Source organism: Coregonus lavaretus (assembly GCF_964263955.1).
Source record: "Coregonus lavaretus genome assembly, chromosome: 21".
NCBI classification, from domain to species: domain Eukaryota; kingdom Metazoa; phylum Chordata; class Actinopteri; order Salmoniformes; family Salmonidae; genus Coregonus; species Coregonus lavaretus.
Window position 1 is genome coordinate 39,254,929 of NC_140008.1, and position 20,528 is coordinate 39,275,456.

General features: G+C 42.0%; 1 protein-coding gene across 1 annotated transcript in view; it reads right to left on the reverse strand.

Moving 5' to 3' along the window:
• LOC311148793 (N(G),N(G)-dimethylarginine dimethylaminohydrolase 1-like) overlaps positions 1-20,528 on the reverse strand; it is a gene marked incomplete at its 5' end in the record, with an annotated part of 139,258 nt that overhangs the window by 13,099 nt on the left and 105,631 nt on the right. The window contains one exon of the mRNA XM_084185757.1: positions 18,495-18,614. Within this exon, the coding sequence (XP_084041883.1) occupies positions 18,495-18,614 (120 nt within the window). The remainder of the gene's footprint in view (positions 1-18,494; positions 18,615-20,528) is intronic.

Genomic DNA, 20,528 nt, shown 5'->3' on the forward strand with positions numbered 1-20,528 from the left:
AGAATCAGCCAGCTTGGCAATGTTTGAGAGTCGCCCAAATCGGTTCATCCCTGTCACCTATGAAGAATGTTCATATACACTCAGTGGCCAGTTTATAAGGTACACCATCCCGTTCACAAAAATGTTTCCCTCCTACAGACAGTGAGTCACGTGGCCGTGGCTTGCTATATAAAGCAGGCAGACAGGCATCGAGGCATTGAGTTACTTTTTGATTGAACGTTAGAATGAGCAAAACGAGTGACTTAAGCGACTTTGAGCGTGGTATGATTGTCAGTGCAAGGCACGCCGGTTCCAGTGTCTCAGAAATGGCCGGCCTCCTGGGCTTTTCACACACCACAGTTGCTAGGGTTTACAGAGAATGGTGCGACAAACAAAAAACATCCAGTCAGCAGCAGTCCTGTGGGCGAAAACAGCTTGTTGATGTGAGGTTGAAGGAGAATGGCAAGAATTGTGCAAGCTAACAAGCGGGCCCCAAGCAGGCAAATAACGGCGCACTACAACAGTGGTGTGCAGAACGGCATCTCGGAACACACAACTCGGATGCGCTATTGCAGCAGACGACCACACCGGGTTCCACTCCTATCAGCTAAAAACAAGAAGCGGCTCCAGTTGGCACGTGATCACCAACACTGGACAATTGAGGAGTGGAAAAACCTTGCCGTTTCTTGTTGCGTCATGCTGACGGCAGAGTCAGGATTTGGCGTAAGCAGCATGAGTCCATGGCCCCATCCTGCCTTGTGTCAATGGTACAGGCTGGTGGTGTAATGGTGTGGGGAATGTTTGCCTGGCACACGTTAGGTCCCTTGATACAAATTGAGCAACGTTTCCATACCCCGAAGAATTCAGGCTGCTATACTCCCGAGTGGCGCAGTGGTCTAAGGCACTGCATCGCAGTGCTAGCTGTGCCACTAGAGATCCTGGTTCAAATCCAGGCTCTGTTGTAGCCGGCTGCGACCGGGAGACCCATGGGGCGGCGCACAATTTGTCCAGGGTAGGGGAAGGAATGGCCAGCAGGGATGTAGCTCAATTGGTAGAGCACGGTGTTTGCAATGCCAGGGTTGTGGGTTCGATTCCCATGGGGGGCCAGTATAAAAAATTACTGTATTCACTCACTAACTGTAAGTCGCTCTGGATAAGAGCATCTGCTAAATGACTAAAATGTAACCTGACCTGGTACTAGATGGGTGTACCTAATAAACTGGCCACCGAGTGTAAGGCCTAATAATCTTATCTGTAGTGTTTAGCATTAAGTTAATAAAGTACTTGTGCATGAGGAGGCCACAGAATAATTCTTACCTTATGCTTAATGATGCCAGATGGCCCCATTTATCAAAGCAGGACACTGGCATGCACACACCACTCCAAATCACAGACTGTAGTGTAGTGTACACACGCCTGTCATGCAACTCTGTGTCAATACACAGTACACGGTACAGACACGAAACAGAATGTGACACGTTTTGAAACATCAGAGACAAGGGAGCACACACACCTGCTTGGCCGGGCTACCACATTTGGGGCCCCAGACCATTTAAAAAAAAAGAATTCAGCTAACTTACTGCATTTCAACACATTTTGCCATGGTGCAGAGAGAAACATTTGCAGTTTTATAATGCTATTCTACACATTTTGTCAGGAGGCTAGGTAAGAGTAAATTATGCCGTTTTAAAGCAAATTTCCTGCAATTATTTCCTTTTTGCCATGGAAGAAGATAAAACAAATTATATTTTTATAGCTCATACCATGCTTTTGTTCACATTATGCCACAAGGCTGTGAACATTTTGCAGTTTTAAAGCATATTTTCTGCTTTTCTACACATTTCACCATGAGGCTGAGAGAAAATGTTGCAGTTTTAAAGCAAATGTCCTGCGATTCTACACATTCTGCTATCGTATGCTATCTGGGGGCCCCAGGGGTGGATCTTGGGGATCATCCATGAGCTGATAATCCAGGAACTCATGACAGTTGGTCATGCTCTTGAGGTTCATGATATGGGAGTAGGTGAGCAAACCTAAAAGAACACAGTATGCACTGTTTTGAAATAGTCAGAGTAGTTTAAAGTAGTAGTGAATTATACAATCAAAATAAAATATTAGCTTAAGAAAACATTAACTCCTACCTGTCCACAAAGGGCATCTTCAACAGCACACTCTCACCTCTGCCAGACGTCCACGAATCTGGCATGTTTCAGCACAGGCTCTGTCAGTGGTAATGTTGTAATTGCATAGTCGACAGCCTCCTCCAGAAATGAAACCGCAGCCTGATGAAACGTATCCACTTGCCGTTGTGTGTCTTCAGCCTCGAGAAGCCAGTTGAGCTTGGTTCTTGTGGTTAAACTAACATTCAGCTTTGCTCCTGCCCGACAGAGACATTAGTTACACTTAATACGCAAATGATTCAAAACCACCGTGTGTAATTCCACCTATTAACCATTACCTGACAGTTGGTTTGTCTTTTCTTTGCAAAATATTTAGTGTGGCGCTCGGTTCTGAAGAGCAGCAAGCTTTATATAATTCTGTGACAAGATGACATGTTAATTTAAATCCATTCAAATGTATTCTATTGGGTCTTTCAACAACTACGACAATAGAGGTGGTTTTGGTTAAAGTGTTTACCTGTCAGGTAACCTTTCATGTTGGTGCTTCCTTTAAACCAATATCCATCATCCACGACTAGGTCCTCAACATCAAATCCGGGCACCTGCAATAGATAACTTGTAATCAAACTGAATTTTTATTAAATCATGGCATGATAAACTATCTTGCTTGGAATTAGACTAAATTCAAGTAATTCAAAGCGTACACTATACACCTCCAAAAAATTCTGAACGCAATGTAATTTCTAGCACCTATGTTAACATGTGCATTATCAATGGACAGACCGACACAGTTGTCTCACAGTACACTATACATGCATTCGGAAAGTATTCAGACCATTTCACTTTTTCCAGCCTTATTCTAAAATTGATTAAATAGTTTTTTTCCCCTCATCAATCTACACATAATACCCCCCCCCCCAAAAAAAACAGGTTTTTACATTTAATTTGCAAATGTATTAAATGTAAAAAACTGAAATATCGCATTTCCATAAGTATTCAGACCGATTACAGCCTCAAGTCTTCTTGGGTATGACGCTACAAGCTTGGCACAGCTATATTTGGGGAGTTTCTCCCATTGTTCTCTGCAGATCCTTTCGAGCTCTGTCAGGTTGGATGGAGAGCGTCACTGCACAGCTATTTTCAGGTCTTTCCAGAGATGTTCGATTGGATTCAAGTCCGGGCTCTGGCTGGGCCACTCAAGGACATTCAGAGACTTGTGCCCGAAGCCACTCCTGTGTTGTCTTGGCTGTGCGCTTACAGTCGTTGTCCTGTTGGAAGGTGAACCTTCGCCCCAGTCTGAGGTCCTGAGTGCTCTGGAGCAGGTTTTCATCAAGGATCTCTCTGTACTTTGCTCTGTTCAATCTTGGTTTCATCAGACCAGATAATCTTATTTCTCATGGTCTGAGAGTCCTTTAGGTGCCTTTTGGCAAACTCCAAGCAGGCTGTCATGTGCCTTTTACTGAGGAGTGGCTTCCGTCTGGCCACTCTACCATAAAGGCCTGATTGGTGGAGTGCTGCAGAGATGGTTGTCCTTTTGGAAGGTTCTCCCATCTCCACAGAGGAACTCTGGAGCTCTGTCAGAGTGACCATCAGTATCTTGGTCACCTCCCTGACCAAGGCCTTTCTCCACCGATTGCTCAGTTTGGCCGGGCGGCCAGCTCTAGGAATAGTCTTGGTGGTTCCAAACTTCTTCCATTTAAGAATGGAACGTTTTTGCTACCCTTCCCCAGAGCTGTGCCTTGACACAATCCTGTCTTGGAGCTCTACTGACAATTCCTTCAACCTCATGGCTTGGTTTTTGCTCTGATATGCACTGTCAACTATGGGACCTTTACATAGACAGGCGTGTGCCTGTCCAATCAATTGAATTTATCACAGGTGGACTCCAATCAAGTTGTAGAAACATCTCAAGGATGATCAATGGAAACAGGATGCACCTGAGCTCAATTTCGATTCTCATCGCAAAGGGTCTGAATACTTATGTAGATAAGGTATTACTGTTTATATTTTATACATTTGATTTTTTTTCTCGAAAAACCTGTTTTTGCTTTGTCATTATGGGGTATTGTGTGTAGATTGCTGAGGATTTTAATTTATTTAATCCATTTTAGAATAAGGCTGTAACGTCACAAAATGTGGAAAACGGGAAGGGGTCTAAATACTTTCCGAATGCACTGTACGTTAATATGCATACCTGTAAACTTTTGAACGGTAGTGTAATTACCTATGTTTTTGAATAAAAACACTTCCCGAATAGCGCAGTGGTCTAAGGCACTGCATTGCAGTGCTAGCTGTGCCACTAGAGATCCTGGTTCGAATCCAGGCTCTGTCGTAGCTGGCCGCGACCGGGAGAACCATGGGGCGGCGAATAATTGGCCCAGCATCGTCCAGGGTAGGGGAGGGAATGGCCGGCAGGGATGTAGCTCAGTTGGTAGAGCATGGCGTTTGCAACGCCAGGGTTGTGGGATTGATTCCCACGGGAGGCCAGAATGAAAAAAATGTATAATGTAGGCACTCACTAACTGTAAGTCGCTCTGGATAAGAGCGTCTGCTAAATGACTAAAATGTAAAAAAATGTATATTTGGATCCATCTGTGATGATCGTGTATGGATTGTATTTCATCTTCATCACAATTTTTTAAAGTGTGGTGCAACAGCTACGTTGATTTTACAGGTGGTCTTTGTGCGGGTACACTTGTAGACTTTAGCAATCTGGGAATTAGTGAAAAACTCCTTAAACAGAGGCCCCAGGTGATCCGTCACCGCCAGCGGCACATTTTGCTCAACCAATGACACTGCCACCTTAACCTCTGCCTTCCTTGTCTGCAACAGATAATTGTTATTTGTAGTAGATTTAAGTGTTGTGTTCATGTTACATTGCGTTTTTTTTTTATACGGATGTTGTCTATCCAGTACAGTCTAAACCCTACACTTTTTTCAGATTAATTCTGATAGTGTACCTTGGCTTCTTGTGTAGACATCCCACCAACAGAAGTGGCTACCGGGACAGAAAACAGGACAATGTCACTTGCAGACTGCAGCACCTTTTGTTTCTCCTGGTGTCCCTGGCTCTTAATATGTCTGATGAAATCGGTAAAGCCTTGGTGAGAACATGTGTTCTTCGGCCGATATATTGAACACCAATAATGCATGCTTGTGGTTCCTTTCTTTATAAATGGCCATTTGGCTGTCCACTCATTTTTAAACATGTACTTACAGTGAGGGAAAAAAGTATTTGATCCCCTGCTGATTTTGTACATTTGCCCACTGACAAAGACATGATCAGTCTATAATTTTCATGGTAGGTTTATTTGAACAGTGAGAGACAGAATAACAACAAAAAAATCCAGAAAAACGCATGTCAAAAATGTTATACATTGATTTGCATTTTAATGAGGGAAATAAGTATTTGACCCCTCTGCAAAACATTACTTAGTACTTGGTGGCAAAACCCTTGTTGGCAATCACAGAGGTCAGACGTTTCTTGTAGTTGGCCACCAGGTTTGCACACATCTCAGGAGGGATTTTGTCCCACTCCTCTTTGCAGATCTTCTCCAAGTCATGAAGGTTTCGAGGCTGACGTTTGGCAACTCGAACCTTCAGCTCCCTCCACAGATTTTCTATGGGATTAAGGTCTGGAGACTGGCTAGGCCACTCCAGGACCTTAATGTGCTTCTTCTTGAGCCACTCCTTTTGTTGCCTTGGCCGTGTGTTTTGGGTCATTGTCATGCTGGAATACCCATCCACGACCCATTTTCAATGCCCTGGCTGAGGGAAGGAGGTTCTCACCCAAGATTTGACGGTATATGGCCCCGTTCATCGTCCCTTTGAAGCGGTTAACTTGTCCTGTCCCCTTAGTAGAAAAACAGTCCAAAGCATAAGGTTTCCACCTCCATGTTTGACGGTGGGGATAGTGTTCTTGGCAGCATTCCTCCTACTCCAAACACGGCGAGTTGAGTTGATGCCAAAGAGCTCCATTTTGGTCTCATCTGACCACAACACTTTCACCCAGTTCTCCTCTGAATCATTCAGATGTTCATTGGCAAACTTCAGACGGGCCTGTATATGTGCTTTCTTGAGCAGGGGGACCTTGCGGGCACTGCAGGATTTCAGTCCTTCACGGCGTAGTGTGTTACCAATTGTTTTCTTGGTGACTATGGTCCCAGCTGCCTTGAGATCATTGACAATATCCTCCTGTGTAGTTCTGGGCTCATTCCTCACCGTTCTCATGATCATTGCAACTCCACAAGGTAAAATCTTGCATGGAGCCCCAGGCCGAGGGAGATTGACAGTTCTTTTGTGTTTCTTCTATTTTCGAATAATCACAACAACTGTTGTCACCTTCTCACCAAGCTGCTTGGCGATGGTCTTGTAGCCCATTGCAGCCTTGTGTAGGTCTACAATCTTGTTCCTGACATCCTTGGAGAGCTCTTTGGTCTTGGCCATGGTGGAGAGTTTGGAATCTGATTGATTGATTGCTTCTGTGGACAGGTGTCTTTTATACAGGTAACAAACTGAGATTAGGAGCACTCCCTTTAAGAGTGTGCTCCTAATCTCAGCTCCTTACCTGTATAAAAGACACCTGGGAGCCAGAAATCTTTCTGATTGAGACGGGGTCAAATACTTATTTCCCTCATTAAAATGCTAATCAATTTATAACATTTTTGACATGCGTTTTTCTGGATTTTTTTGTTGTTATTCTGTCTCTCGCTGTTCAAATAAACCTGCCATTAAAATTATAGACTGATCATTTCTTTGTCAGTGGGCAAACGTACAAAATCAGCAGGGGATCAAATACTTTTTTCCCTCACTGTATACTTGGCAGCTCCACTCAGGGCTCTTTGCTTTTTGACCTCTTCTTTTCTTGCTGCCATCTCTGGCTGGGTCTGCTGTGCTGTCTCTCTGTCATCCTCTCTCTCTGGCTGCTCTGAAAGATGGGAAGGATTACTGGTGCCTTGTTTTGTTTTGGGACGGAGCTTTTGCTGCCCACATTTAAATGTAATGTTCTCTTCCCTTCCACTTTAGATACCATCCTTAAAACAGAGACGTTGATTGCATTAGCTAAACTCCAATCTGGTTTGACTGATTCAATCTCATACTAATACATTGAACAATCTCTAATAATGAATAGCTAGCTAGCTAGCTGACACCATTCATCACCACCATAATTTCTCAAAGGAGAGAGGGAGGACTCTGACTGTGTTCCACAATATCCAAAATAAACAAAGGGGGGATGCTTTTACTCTTTTTAGGGGGAACTTGAGGCTCTTTGGCAAGCCAGCACTAGTAGGTTAGCTAGCTAGCTATCCTAGCTAAGTTTTCCGTAAATAAATCAAATCTTAGCTAGCTTTCTAGATACACTACCGGTCAAAAGTTTTAGAACACCTACTCATTCAAGGGTTTTTCTTTATTTTTACTATTTTTTATATTGTAGAATAATAGTGAAGAAATCAAAACTATGAAATAACACATATGGAATCTTGTAGTAACCAAAAACGTGTTTAACAAATAAAAATATATTTTATATTTGAGATTCTTCAAATAGCCATCCTTTGCTTTGATGACAGCTTTGCACACTCTTGGCATTCTCTCATCCAGCTTCATGAGGTAGTCACCTGAAATGCATTGCAACTTTCAAAGTTAAAAGTTAACTTTGAAAGTTGCTTTAAGTGCAGTCGCAAAAACCATTAAGCGCTATGATGAAACTGGCTTTCATGAGGACCGCCACAGGAATGGAAGACCCAAAGTTACGTCTGCTGCAGAGGATAAGTTCATTAGAGTTTACCAGCCTCAGCAGGGATACGCCATCGCATCTGGTTTGGGCTTAGTGGGACTATCATTTGTTTTTCAACAGGACAATGACCCAACACACCTCCAGGCTGTGTAAGGGCTATTTTACCAAGAAGGAGAGTGATGGAGTGCTGCATCAGATGACCTGGCCTCCACAATCCCCCGACCTCAACCAAATTGAGATGGTTTGGGATGAGTCGGACCGCAGAGTGAAGGAAAAGCAGCCAACAAGTGTTCAGCATATGTGGGAACTCCTTCAAGACTGTTGGAAAAGCATTCCAGATGCAGCTGGTTAAGAGAATGCCAAGACTGTGTGTCGTAGAAATATTTGACTCAAAAGTAGTCAACTCAAAAATATCTCTCAAGAGACTGGAGCTTGTGAATACAGAAATTATACTTTATTATTGCGTAACAAAGCCGAGCCACTCCATGGAACGGCTGTCTCTCTTTGGCTTAGAGATCTCTTATATACACACACAAATGCACAGTCATGTTTACATAGCATACAAAGCTACTCCCCTTAAGATAAATGATTAACATCTTTTAGTGCCACTCTACCCTTATCTTTCAACGTCCAGATGTCACATGTTGTTTACTCCAAAAGACCATGGGCGCTTTTCCATATGGCCTCTTCCTCTTATCTCATTATATTGGTGGCGTGGCTCAGACACTTTTAAAAATAAAATACATACATTCATTAAAGCATGTTTACACACTGTATTGGCTATGTTCCTTATTTAGACATGCATCTGCATTTATAAAATGTCAATCATGTTTACTATATTTTATCTTTGACATTTCCCAACATTTTCCTTAATGATACATACAATATTACCATATGTGCAAAGCTGTCAACAAGGCAAAGAGTGGCTATTTGAAGAATCTCAAATATAAAATATATTTTGATTTGTTTAACTCTTTTTTGGTTACTACATGATTCCATATGTGTTATTTCATAGTTTTTATGTCTTCACTATTATTCTACAATGTACAGTGAGGGAAAAAAGTATTTGATCCCCTGCTGGTTTTGTACGTTTGCCCACTGACAAAGACATGATCAGTCTATAATTTTAATTGTAGGTTTATTTGAACAGTGAGAGACAGAATAACAACAAAAAAATCCAGAAAAACGCATGTCAAAAATGTTATACATTGATTAGCATTTTAATGAGAGAAATAAGTATTTGACCCCTCTGCCAGGGGCGGTGTGTTCATTAGGGCGATATGGGCGACGCACTGCCAAACGGGAAAAGGAAGGGATTTTTTTTCTAATCAATTATATCACGGCAACAGTAGTTATCAGTGTTCTAATCTAGACGTCTGATCTGCCACTAAATGTCCAATCAGGCTAAAGTCGTGCTTCAAATGGCCCCGCCCGTTTTGGGGCGATTTCAGTCAGGTTGAAAATCGCCCCAGAAGTCTCTCATAGACTCTCATGTAAAATCTTTTTTTTTTCAAATATCAGAGCTTTCAATACAATCTCTATGGGTTCCGGGAGGGCTTGCACTTACGCGCTTTCGTCATACGTAACATAACCATGAACATAACTAAGAAAAGAGCGGGTAGCAGCGTCAATCAATTCACGTACTACATTTACATTTACATTTTAGTCATTTAGCAGACGCTCTTATCCAGAGCGACTTACAGTTAGTGAATACATCTTTTTTTTGGGAAATCGAACCCACAACCCTGGCGTTGCAAACGCCATGCTCTATCAACTGAGCTACATCCCTGCCGGCCATTCCCTCCCCTACCCTGGACGACGCTGGGCCAATTGTGCGCCGCCCATGAGTCTCCCGGTCGCGGCCGGCTGCGACAGAGCCTGGATTCGAACCAGGATCTCTAGTGACACAGTTAGCACTGCGATGCAGTGCCTTAGACCACTGCGCCACTCAGGAGCTACAAGATGGAGGAGCTACAAGATGATGGAGCTACAAGGAGCTACTACTGTCAAGATGGCTAGCGTTCAGTGCAACTCGATTGTCTCTTTGAAAGAAGTTCCTTTTTGTTGGCGAACAAATCAAGATAAATTGGCAACGAAACAATTAGGACCTCCCAGACCAAATGTAATAATTCAACAGGTTTCTACTAAAGGGGGAAAGTCCTACACCCGAGGATTTTCCAAAAATTGGTACGAACGAAAAACCTGGCTAGCAGGCTGCGATGTAGCTAATGCAGTCTTCTGCTACCCCTGCTTACTCTTTCACCCTGAAGGCGGTACGGCAGACAGCACCGCTTGGACAGCGACTGGTGTAACGGACATGCACCATCTTTCAGAAAAGATTAAGAAACATGAGCTGTCAAAGACCCACATGGATAGCTGTTTGAGATTGTCTGCTTTAGGGAGAGTGAACATTGCCACTCAACTGGATGAGGGATACAGGCTAGCTGTCCGCCGCCACAACGATGAGGTTAGCAAGAACCGCCACATCCTCAGCCGGCTAATCCAGTGTGTGAAGTTTTGCGGAGTGTTTGAGTTAGCTTTGCGAGGCAAAGATGAAACTGAGGGCTCCACCAACCCTGGTATTTTTCTTGGACTTGTCAACTTTGTGGCACAATTAGATGAGGTGTTTGATGACCATCTTAAAAATGCTAAAGTGTTCAAGGGCACATCAAAGACCATTCAAAACGAGCTACTGGAGTGTATGCTAGCGGTCATGAGGGAACATATTGTGGAGGAGGTGAAGTCGGCGAACTTCGTAGCTATCCAAGCTGACGAGACCACGGACGTTTCTACACAGACACAGCTGGTGCTTGTGCTGAGGTACATAGATAGCAACCACAAAGTGCAGGAGCGCTTTTTTGAGTTCCTTCCCATCTCGGAATCAACCTCAGTCTCAATCGCCAGTGTGCTTTTGGAGAGACTGAACGGTCTTTTTGCCGACGACGAGAAAGTCAAACTCATTGCGCAAGCTTACGATGGAGCCAGTGTGATGAGGGGAGAGAAGGCTGGTGTGCAGCAAAAGGTGTGTGAGCATTTCAAGAATGCCCATTACGTGCATTGCTATGCGCATCAGCTGAATTTGATCATGCAGCAAGCTACTTCTCGCATCAAAAAAGTGAACATTTTCTTTTCCGATCTGAGCGGGATTGCAACTTTTTTTTTCCCGGTCACCCAAACGCACCAGCATTCTTGACCAGACTGTTGCACGAAGACTGCCCAGACCTTCATCCACACGGTGGAACTTCAACAGCAGAGTCGTGAACACTGTCTACGAGAATCGAGACGACCTCATAGAATGTTTTGAAGCCATCCGGACGGGTTCATTGGGTTCATTTGACCAGCCCACCGTGAGAGAGGCATCTGGCTACGTGAGGATGCTACATGATGAAGATTTTATTTTTTTCCTGGGGCTTTTTCACAAAATCATGCCCCACGTCGACATTCTGTACCAGAAGCTACAGAAGAAGGACATCGATGCTGTCTTCATCAAACGTGCCCTCGACAGCTTCACAAGCAGTGTGCAGGCCATAAGGTAAGATTAAACATTCAACATCAATCTTTCTCAAAGCAGAGCTTTATTTGAAAATGTATGCATGAAAGGAGACTGCATTTGTGTTTGAAATTACATTATTCTCATTATATATGGCCAGTGGTGTAATCTAGCTTATTTTATATACTACGTGTACTGTACAGTGGTGCTCATAAGTGTATGAACACATTCTAAAGTTGACTAAAAAGAGGAATAAAAAAATAAAAAAATCATCTTTTGGAAATTGATCTTAATGACTTAATTAAAAAAGTTGGAAAATCCAACCTTTAAGGACACCAATTTTCTTTTCTTTTTTATTCCTCTTTTTAGTCAACTTTAGCATGGGCTCATAAGCTTATGAGCACCACTGTATACTGTGCTGAACATCCAGGCTATGTGAGACACAAAGGCTAACTTAAACACTAAAGACGTTATGCATCCCTGCCCATTTTAAGTGGAACTGAAGTATTTGTACTATACATGGATACATTGCATATACCTGTGCATCACATAGACAACAATACTGTACAAAGCCAACAAACACATTGGTCTGTTTGCCTTCAGGGACTCCTCAACAGCAGCTGCAAGAAGCAACAGGAGCCAAAAGACCCAGAACAGCTTTGAGAGAAGAGGAGAAGCAGAGGCTGTCTGAAGAGGTCTGCAACACCATCCTGGATTACACCAAAGAAAGGTTCTCTTTCTCTGGCCACCTTTGTGAGTGCTACCTTACTGCAAGCAGACATGTTTGAAAGGTACTGCCATTCATTTCCTGATGAGGCTCTGAATGCCACTGTGAATGCATACCCCATGCTGAGCAAGGCAAAGCTCAAGACAGAACTATCTCTGATCTATGAGAATCCTGAATTCAAGGGCTGCTGTGGTGCACTGGCACTGTACCAGGTTCTCATGAGCTACAACCTCCAGGAGACGTTCTCTGAGACTGTGACTCTGTTGAACATCCTCATAACTACTCCCATGACAACAGCTGAAGCTGAGAGATGTTTCTCAACTTTGACACGAGTTAAGACATTCCTGCGAAATTCAATGGGCCAGGAACGTCTGAATGCACTGGCCATGCTTTCCATGGAGAGGGAACTAGTCCTCAGCATGCCTGATTTCAATGAGAAAGTCATTGACCGCTTTGCTGCATTGAAAGAGAGAAGAGAACAGTTTCAGTACAAGTAATGTAGCCTCTCTCTCTCTTTGTCCCTCCCTGTCTGTCTCTTTAACACACACACGCCCAAATCAGTTCACAGTTGTTGTTGTTTAAAATAGTTATTTTTCATTTTAAAAAAAGTAAAAAAAATAAATAAATCTGTTCATGTTCATTTTTACAAATCTATACAATTGGCCAGAATATGGTTGTTCATATTTACAAATCTATACAATTGGCCAGAATATGGTTGTTCATTTTTACAAACCCATACAGATAGCTGTGTTTACCTTTTCTATAAATTATTTTCAAATTCTGTTTTCAGGCAAAATGTCTATCACTGTTCATTTTCACAAATCTATACAAGAAGTCTATAAACATTTCTTATTACCAATAACTTGCATCAATGTTTTCAGTAGCCTCTATCAAAAGCTCCCGCTTGCTTGTTGTGAATTATGCTCAGGTGCACATATTTCCAATTCAACCATGAGGCCTTTTTGAAGCAAGTAATGTGTATATCAGTATTGACTTATATGCTGCCCCTGTCTTCATGTTGTTGCTGGACATATCTTTTTTAAAATGTGTGTAGGTCACCTAAATCATCAGAAAAATTGCCCCCCCTGAGAATTTTTTCAGGAGCCGCCACTGCCCTCTGCAAAACATTTTTAGTACTTGGTGGCAAAACCCTTGTTGACAATCACAGAGGTCAGACGTTTCTTGTAGTTGGCCACCAGGTTTGCACACATCTCAGGAGGGATTTTGTTCCACTCCTCTTTGCAGATCTTCTCCAAGTCATTAAAGTTTTGAGGCTGACGTTTGGCAACTCGAACCTTCAGCTCCCTCCACAGATTTTCTATGGGATTAAGGTCTGGAGACTGGCTAGGCCACTCCAGGACCTTAATGTGCTTCTTCTTGAGCCACTCCTTTGTTGCCTTGGCCATGTGTTTTGGGTCATTGTCATGCTGGAATACCCATCCACGTCCCATTTTCAATGCCCTGGCTGAGGGAAGGAGGTTCTCACCCAAGATTTGACGGTACATGGCCCCGTCCATCGTCCCTTTGATGCGGTGAAGTTGTCCTGTCCCCTTAGCAGAAAAACACCCCCAAAGCATAATGTTTCCACCTCCATGTTTGACAGTGGGGATGGTGTTCTTGTGGTCATAGGCAGCATTCCTCCTCCTCCAAACATGGCGAGTTGAGTTGATGCCAAAGAGCTCGATTTTGGTCTCATCTGACCACAACACTTTCACCCAGTTCTCCTCTGAATCATTCAGATGTTCATTGGCAAACATCAGACGGCCCTGTATATGTGCTTTCTTGAGCAGGGGGACCTTGCGGGCGCTGCAGGATTTCAGTCCTTCACGGCGTAGTGTGTTACCAATTGTTTTCTTGGTGACTATGGTCCCAGCTGCCTTGAGATCATTGACAAGATCCTCCCGTGTAGTTCTGGGCTGATTCCTCACCGTTCTCATGATCATTGCAACTCCACAAGGTGAGATCTTGCATGGAGCCCCAGGCCGAGGGAGATTGACAGTTCTTTTGTGTTTCTTCCATTTGCGAATAATCGCACCAACTGTTGTCACCTTCTCAACAAGCTGCTTGGCGATGGTCTTGTAGCCCATTCCAGCCTTGTGTAGGTCTACAATCCTGTCCCTGACATCCTTGGAGAGCTCTTTGGTCTTGGCCATGGTGGAGAGTTTGGAATCTGATTGATCGATTCCTTCTGTGGACAGGTGTCTTTTATACAGGTAACAAGCTGAGATTAGGAGCACTCCCTTTAAGAGTGTGCTCCTAATCTCAGCTCGTTACCTGTATAAAAGACACCTGGGAGCCAGAAATCTTTCTGATTGATAGGGGGTCAAATACTTATTTCCCTCATTAAAATGCAAATCAATTTATAACATTTTTGACATGCGTTTTTCTGGATTGTTTTGTTGTTATTCTGTCTCTCACTGTTCAAATAAACCTACCATTGAAATTATAGACTGATCATTTCTTTGTCAGTGGGCAAACGTACAAAATCAGCAGGGGATCAAATACTTTTTTCCCTCACTGTAGAAAATAGTAAAAATATAGAAAATGTGTAGGTGTTCTAAAACGTTTGACCAGTAGTGTATATGAAACTTATCATGACTAGATTTAATCTTGTTTCACTGCGATTGGTTAGTCAGCATGTAATAGTACCTGTATACTGTCAATCACTGCGATTAATGATTTGTGTTTTAGATTAACAAGATCAGATTAACTGAGCCTAGCCTACCCTTTCCCCCCTCCCTTTTCAGTGACTGATGTGCCCCCCCAAAATACTAACCAATGCTTCAGGTCAGTATGATCAATGATCATGCCTAAATACATTGATATGCATGATATGGTGTGAGTTTTACAGTAGACCTAGCTACATAAGCTGTAAGTGTGTGAGCATCTCTTCTCTCGCTCTCCCAATATGATTTAATTTCATTTAAAATTGGTATGAATTTGGTATCAGCATTGCTGGTTTCATTAAACTATTAATCTGATGGATTTTGGATGTCCTTATTGGTCTTATTTATACATGAGGCCAACTTTACCATATTATGCTGGAGGCATACTCACACACCCAGTCTCATTACTTTGCATGAATGATATCTCTGAGCTTTAAATAATGCGAAATTCAAATACAAAATAATTTGTTTCTTTCTTTCTATTCTGTGGCTGCATGAAATAGCAAACATAATGCGAATTCAGCAATGACATTACTTCATCTTTGTTACTCCCTGATGAAATAGTATCATCCATACTGTAGTTAGGCAGTGGGTTGAAAATAGATTCCACTGGGCCTACCGAGTGGCGCAGCGGTCTAAGTCACAGCAGGCGTCACTACAGACCCGGGTTCGTTCCCAGGCTGTATCGCAACCGGCCGTGACCGGGAGTCCTATAGGGTGGCGCACAATTGTCCCAGCGTCGTCTTGAATGTCTATAAAAAAATCAAAAAAATTTAAAAAGATTTTCCAATTGTATTGAGAAATAATTGGCTTCTGTTCAGTTCATACAATACTATGTACAGTATTGTTTAGAAACAATGTATTACAGTGTCTAATAATAAAAAAAAAACGTGTAGCTCACCTATCTACTACACAAAGCAACACAATGTTGAGTAATAGAATGTAAAGCTGGAGAAGTTAATGCATGATCCCATAATAATGTCTTAATAATGCTGACCAATTTAAGAGCAATCTGATGTAAAGTTACTCCCCCATGAAGCCAGTAAAAAAAAAATTGAATAGAGTCAAGATCAATAAATAAACCTAGGTACTGTTCACTCATAACCTGTAAAAAACTCTGGGTTCACTGGTGGCCTTTTTGTATAGCTACATCAGGTCATGTAGTACTAGGTTGGCTGCTATTGTTAACTACATTCATTGTCAATGCACCATATTAGTTCAACAGTTGTGAAAGGACTATTACAAAATCCATAAGAACAGCAGTTCAATTGTACACGTATCACCACTTCATCCATGCTTAATAACATCAACAATGGGCTATGGTTTTGTAAGCTAGCTAGCATCCACATTCATTTGCTTGCATGTGTTGCTATGGTTACACAGTACCACAAGCTGTCAGGAGCAGTCTGTCTCTCAAAATACAACAAAAACAAAATGTTCGATACTTGCATATGAAACGTCTTCCCACATCCCTTGAATTGGTGCTGGCTGCATCCATATGCCGCACATCGTGGCATTGTTGGCTATTTTAATGTGGGGATATCGTTTTTCCCTGATTCACTCCAATAAATCAAAGCCCCAAAAGGAGGAGTATGATAATGGTGGATCGGTGGCTTCAAAGGCTCTTATTGGCCAAGGCATTGCGTCAGCTATCCAGGGTTTATATACAGTGCCTTCAGAAAGTATTCATACACCTTGACTTATTCCACATTTTGTTGTTACAGCCTGAATTTAAAAAATGGCTCAACCATCTATACACAATACCCCATAATGACAAAGTGAAAACATGTTTTTAGAACTGATTGCAAATTTATTGAAAATGAAATACAGAAATATCTCATTAAGCACCTTTGGCAGCGATTACAGCTGTGGGTCTTTCAGGGTAAGTCTCTAAAAACTTTTCACACCTGGATTGTGCAACATTTGCCCATTACTCTTTTAAAAAAGATTTTCAAGTAGATTTAAGTCAAAACTGTAACTCGGCCACTCCGGAACATTGACTGTCTTCTTGGTAAGCAACTCCAGTGTAGATTTGGCCTTGTGTTTTAGGTTATTTTGCTGCTGAAAGGTGAATTCATCTCCCAGTGTCTGGTGGAAAGCAGACTGAACCAGGTTTTCCTCTAGGATTTTGCTTGTGCTTAGCTTCATTCTGTTCATTTTTATCCTGAAAAACTCCCCAGTCCTTAACAATTACAAGCATACCCATAACATGATGCAGCCACCACTATGCTTGAAAATATGGAAAGAGTTACACAGTAATGTGTTGTATTGAATTTGCCCCAAACATAACACTTTGGTATTCAAGACAAAAAGTTAATTGCTTTGTCAAATTTTTTGCAGTATTACTTTAATACTACCTTGTTGCAAACAGGATGCATGTTTTGGAATATGTTTATTCTTTTCACTCTGTCAATTAGGTTAGTATTGTGGAGTAACTACAATGTTGTTGATCCATACTCAGTTTTCTCATATCACAGCCATTAAACTCTAACTGTTTTAAAGTCACCATTGGCCTCATGGTAAAATCCTTGAACAGTCTCTTTCCTCTCTGGTAACTGAGTTAGGAAGGACACCTGTATCTTTGTACTGACTGGGTGTATTGATAAACCATCCAAAGTGTAATTAATAAATTCACCATGCTCAAAGGGATATTCAATATCTGCTATTTTTTATCCATCTACCATTAGGTTCCCTTCTGTGCGAGGCATTGGAAAACCTCCCAGGTCTTTGTGGTTGTATCTGTGTTTGAAATTCACTGCTCGACTGAGGAACCTTACAGATAATTGTATGTGTGGGGTACAGAGATTAGGTAGTCATAACAAAAATCATGTTAAACGCTATTATAATGGGACTTGATAAGCAAATGTTTACTCCTGAACTTATTTAGGCGTTTCATAACAAAGGGGCTGAATACATATTGATTCAAGACATTTCAGCTTTTCATTTTGAATTAATTAGATTTTTTTCTTTGAAAAACACAATTCCACTTTGACATTATGGGGGCCAGTGATTTAAAATGTATATTTATTCCATATTAAATTCAGGCTGTAACAACAAAATGTGGAAAAAGTCAAGGGGTGTGAATACTTTCTGAAGTCACTGTACGTCATTGATTTCCACATATAATTGATGAAATTTGATTATTATTCTATTTAGATTGTAATTGTGTCTGTTGGGAATATTGTAGAAAAATTCTCTCAGCCGTTTTCCATACTAAAAAGTGCCACTTATAGCTTACCATATACAGTAGGCTACAGGGGATATGTTCCTCCATCTTGCCTTCGGGGATTTCCAGCGCAGTCTTTATGTTTTTTAAATGCGTGGAGCATTCATTGTCAAATTGTAAACTAACAAATCATTTTTCAAGTTAGAACCCATGTATATTAGTTAATATACAGCACCAACTATATAAACATTTGATAGGGTCCATTATCTGCTACCTGGACTTTAAACATTGAGTCATGATTATGGGTAACTTGCAATAGCTCCTGAAAGGAGAAAGCTATTAAGCACGGTACCGTCTTAATCATTTTGTGCTTGTATGAGAATGACCACCACAAATTGAACTTGAAGAAAATCTATTGGGCGTGCTTAAAAATAAATGAGAATGGGATGGGAGTTTTATTTCAGTTATGTTTTCTGCAAACACTATTAAACATGTATTAATCTAAACGTCATTTACAAGATGCTGCAAAGGAAAGTAAGAAAGTAAGTCCAACTCTGTCCTCTGAACATAGACCTTACTTGCATGATCCATGCACTCAATGGTGACTGATACCTTCAGGGCTTTCTGAGCCGGTTCGCTGGAGCCAATCACGATGAGGCCTGGTCCTCCCATGCTGCAAAAGCTCTTCAGGTGTAGACCATCAGTGACAGGGACAGTGGATACAGCATAGTCCTGCAAACACACAATAACACTACGGCATTACAGGGACCGTGGACATAGTCTTGCAAACACACAACAAACCTACTGGATTACACAGCATAGTCCTGCAAACACACAAGCCCTAACATTATTGGACTAGACAGGTCCCAGTGGGAAAGGTAACCTAACCGACACTGGTTGAGAGTCTTAGAGATGAGGTCACTAAAGCCCAAGGCCAAAAAGACTTCTCAACAGCTTCTACCCCCAAGCCATAAGACTCCTGAACAGCTAATCATGGCTACCTGGACTATTTGCACTGCCCCCCCACCCCATCCTTTTTACGCTGCTGCTACTCTGTTAAGTATTTATGCATAGTCACTTTAACTCTACCCACATGTACATATTACCTCAACTACCTCAACTACCCGGTGCCCCGGCACATTGACTCTGCAACGGTACCCCCCTGTATATATATATTTATTTTACTTCTGCTCTTTTTTTTCTCAACACTTTTTTTGTTGTTGTTTTATTTTTACTTTTTTTGTTTAAAATAAATGCACTGTTGGTTAAGGGCTGTAAGTAAGCATTTCACTGTAATGTCTGCACCTGTTGTATTCGGCGCATGTGACCAATAAAATTTGATTTGATTTGATTTGATTTGATTGGTTGAGAGTCTGAGAGGTGATGTCACCAGAGCCCCAGGCCACTGGCCCCTCACCTCAGTCTGTAAAAACCTAACACAGCAGGCGTAAAAGAAACACTTGAAACTAGATCCCCTATTTACTGGTCTCGATGAGAAGAAACTGTCGGGGGAGGTTCTCTTCTGCACTGTTCAACCAATCCAATAAATGTGGAGGAGGAGTTAAGTGTCGCTTTGTTAAGTTCCAAAAGCGGAAGTTGCGTCACAGGCTTCCTCTCCATTTCTCCTGAAAACCGGAACATCCGTTGTTGGGAACTTGGCAGAGGCTAGTTTTTACTGGGAGCTGCTTGAGGAACAATAGAGGAGCAATAGAGAACAAAAGAGGAAAGCCCCCCCCCCCCACTTGTGCTATGTCATGACTTACCTGGACCACCTATTGACAGGTGCCTTATGTTATGTAAATCAGGTGTTAAATGAGGTGAAAAGGAGACTGGAGTGCTACTTTATCAGTAGGCCTAGATCAAAGCAAATTGATCCTCTCTGAAGGAACAGCATTTCTTGACAGTTTATCATGTGTGAAATGGCAAAGGTGCATAAAGATGTCGTAATGCAGATATGACGTCTTTGTTTTACCACTATCAACTGAGTTTTTAAACTACGACGTGCAACATGGTTCAACGCGCCAATAAATCGGCACAATATACTTTTTAGGTTTTTCAAATTGCCGCTGTCTTGGAGCTGGAATTGGGATCATGTATACTGTGCTATTGACTACACAAACGGTAAAGAACAGCAATGTACAATACAGCAAACAAGGCATTTGTGGTAAGTGCATGGGGGCCACAATCTTTATGCACTTCCACTATTGTCCTTTCCTCCTCATACCCAGCTCTTCCCTGTCCTCCTAACTCCGCCCTCAGAGTTCCTTTGAATTCCTTTGAATGAATCAAAACGAAGCAAGCCACTAAATCAAACTGTCCTTGAAGGAGAAGTTGCGGTTCATATAGAGCTACACAATCCACACAGGAGTCAGGAGTATCAGATTAAACCATTATACACTGCTCAAAAAAATAAAGGGAACACTTAAACAACACAATGTAACTCCAAGTCAATCACACTTCTGTGAAATCAAACTGTCCACTTATGAAGCAACACTGATTGACAATACATTTCACATGCTGTTGTGCAAATGGAATAGACAACAGGTGGAAATGATGGGCAATTAGCAAGACACCCCCAATAAAGGACTGGTTTTGCAGGTGGTGACCACAGACCTCTTCTCAGTTCCTATGCTTCCTGGCTGATGT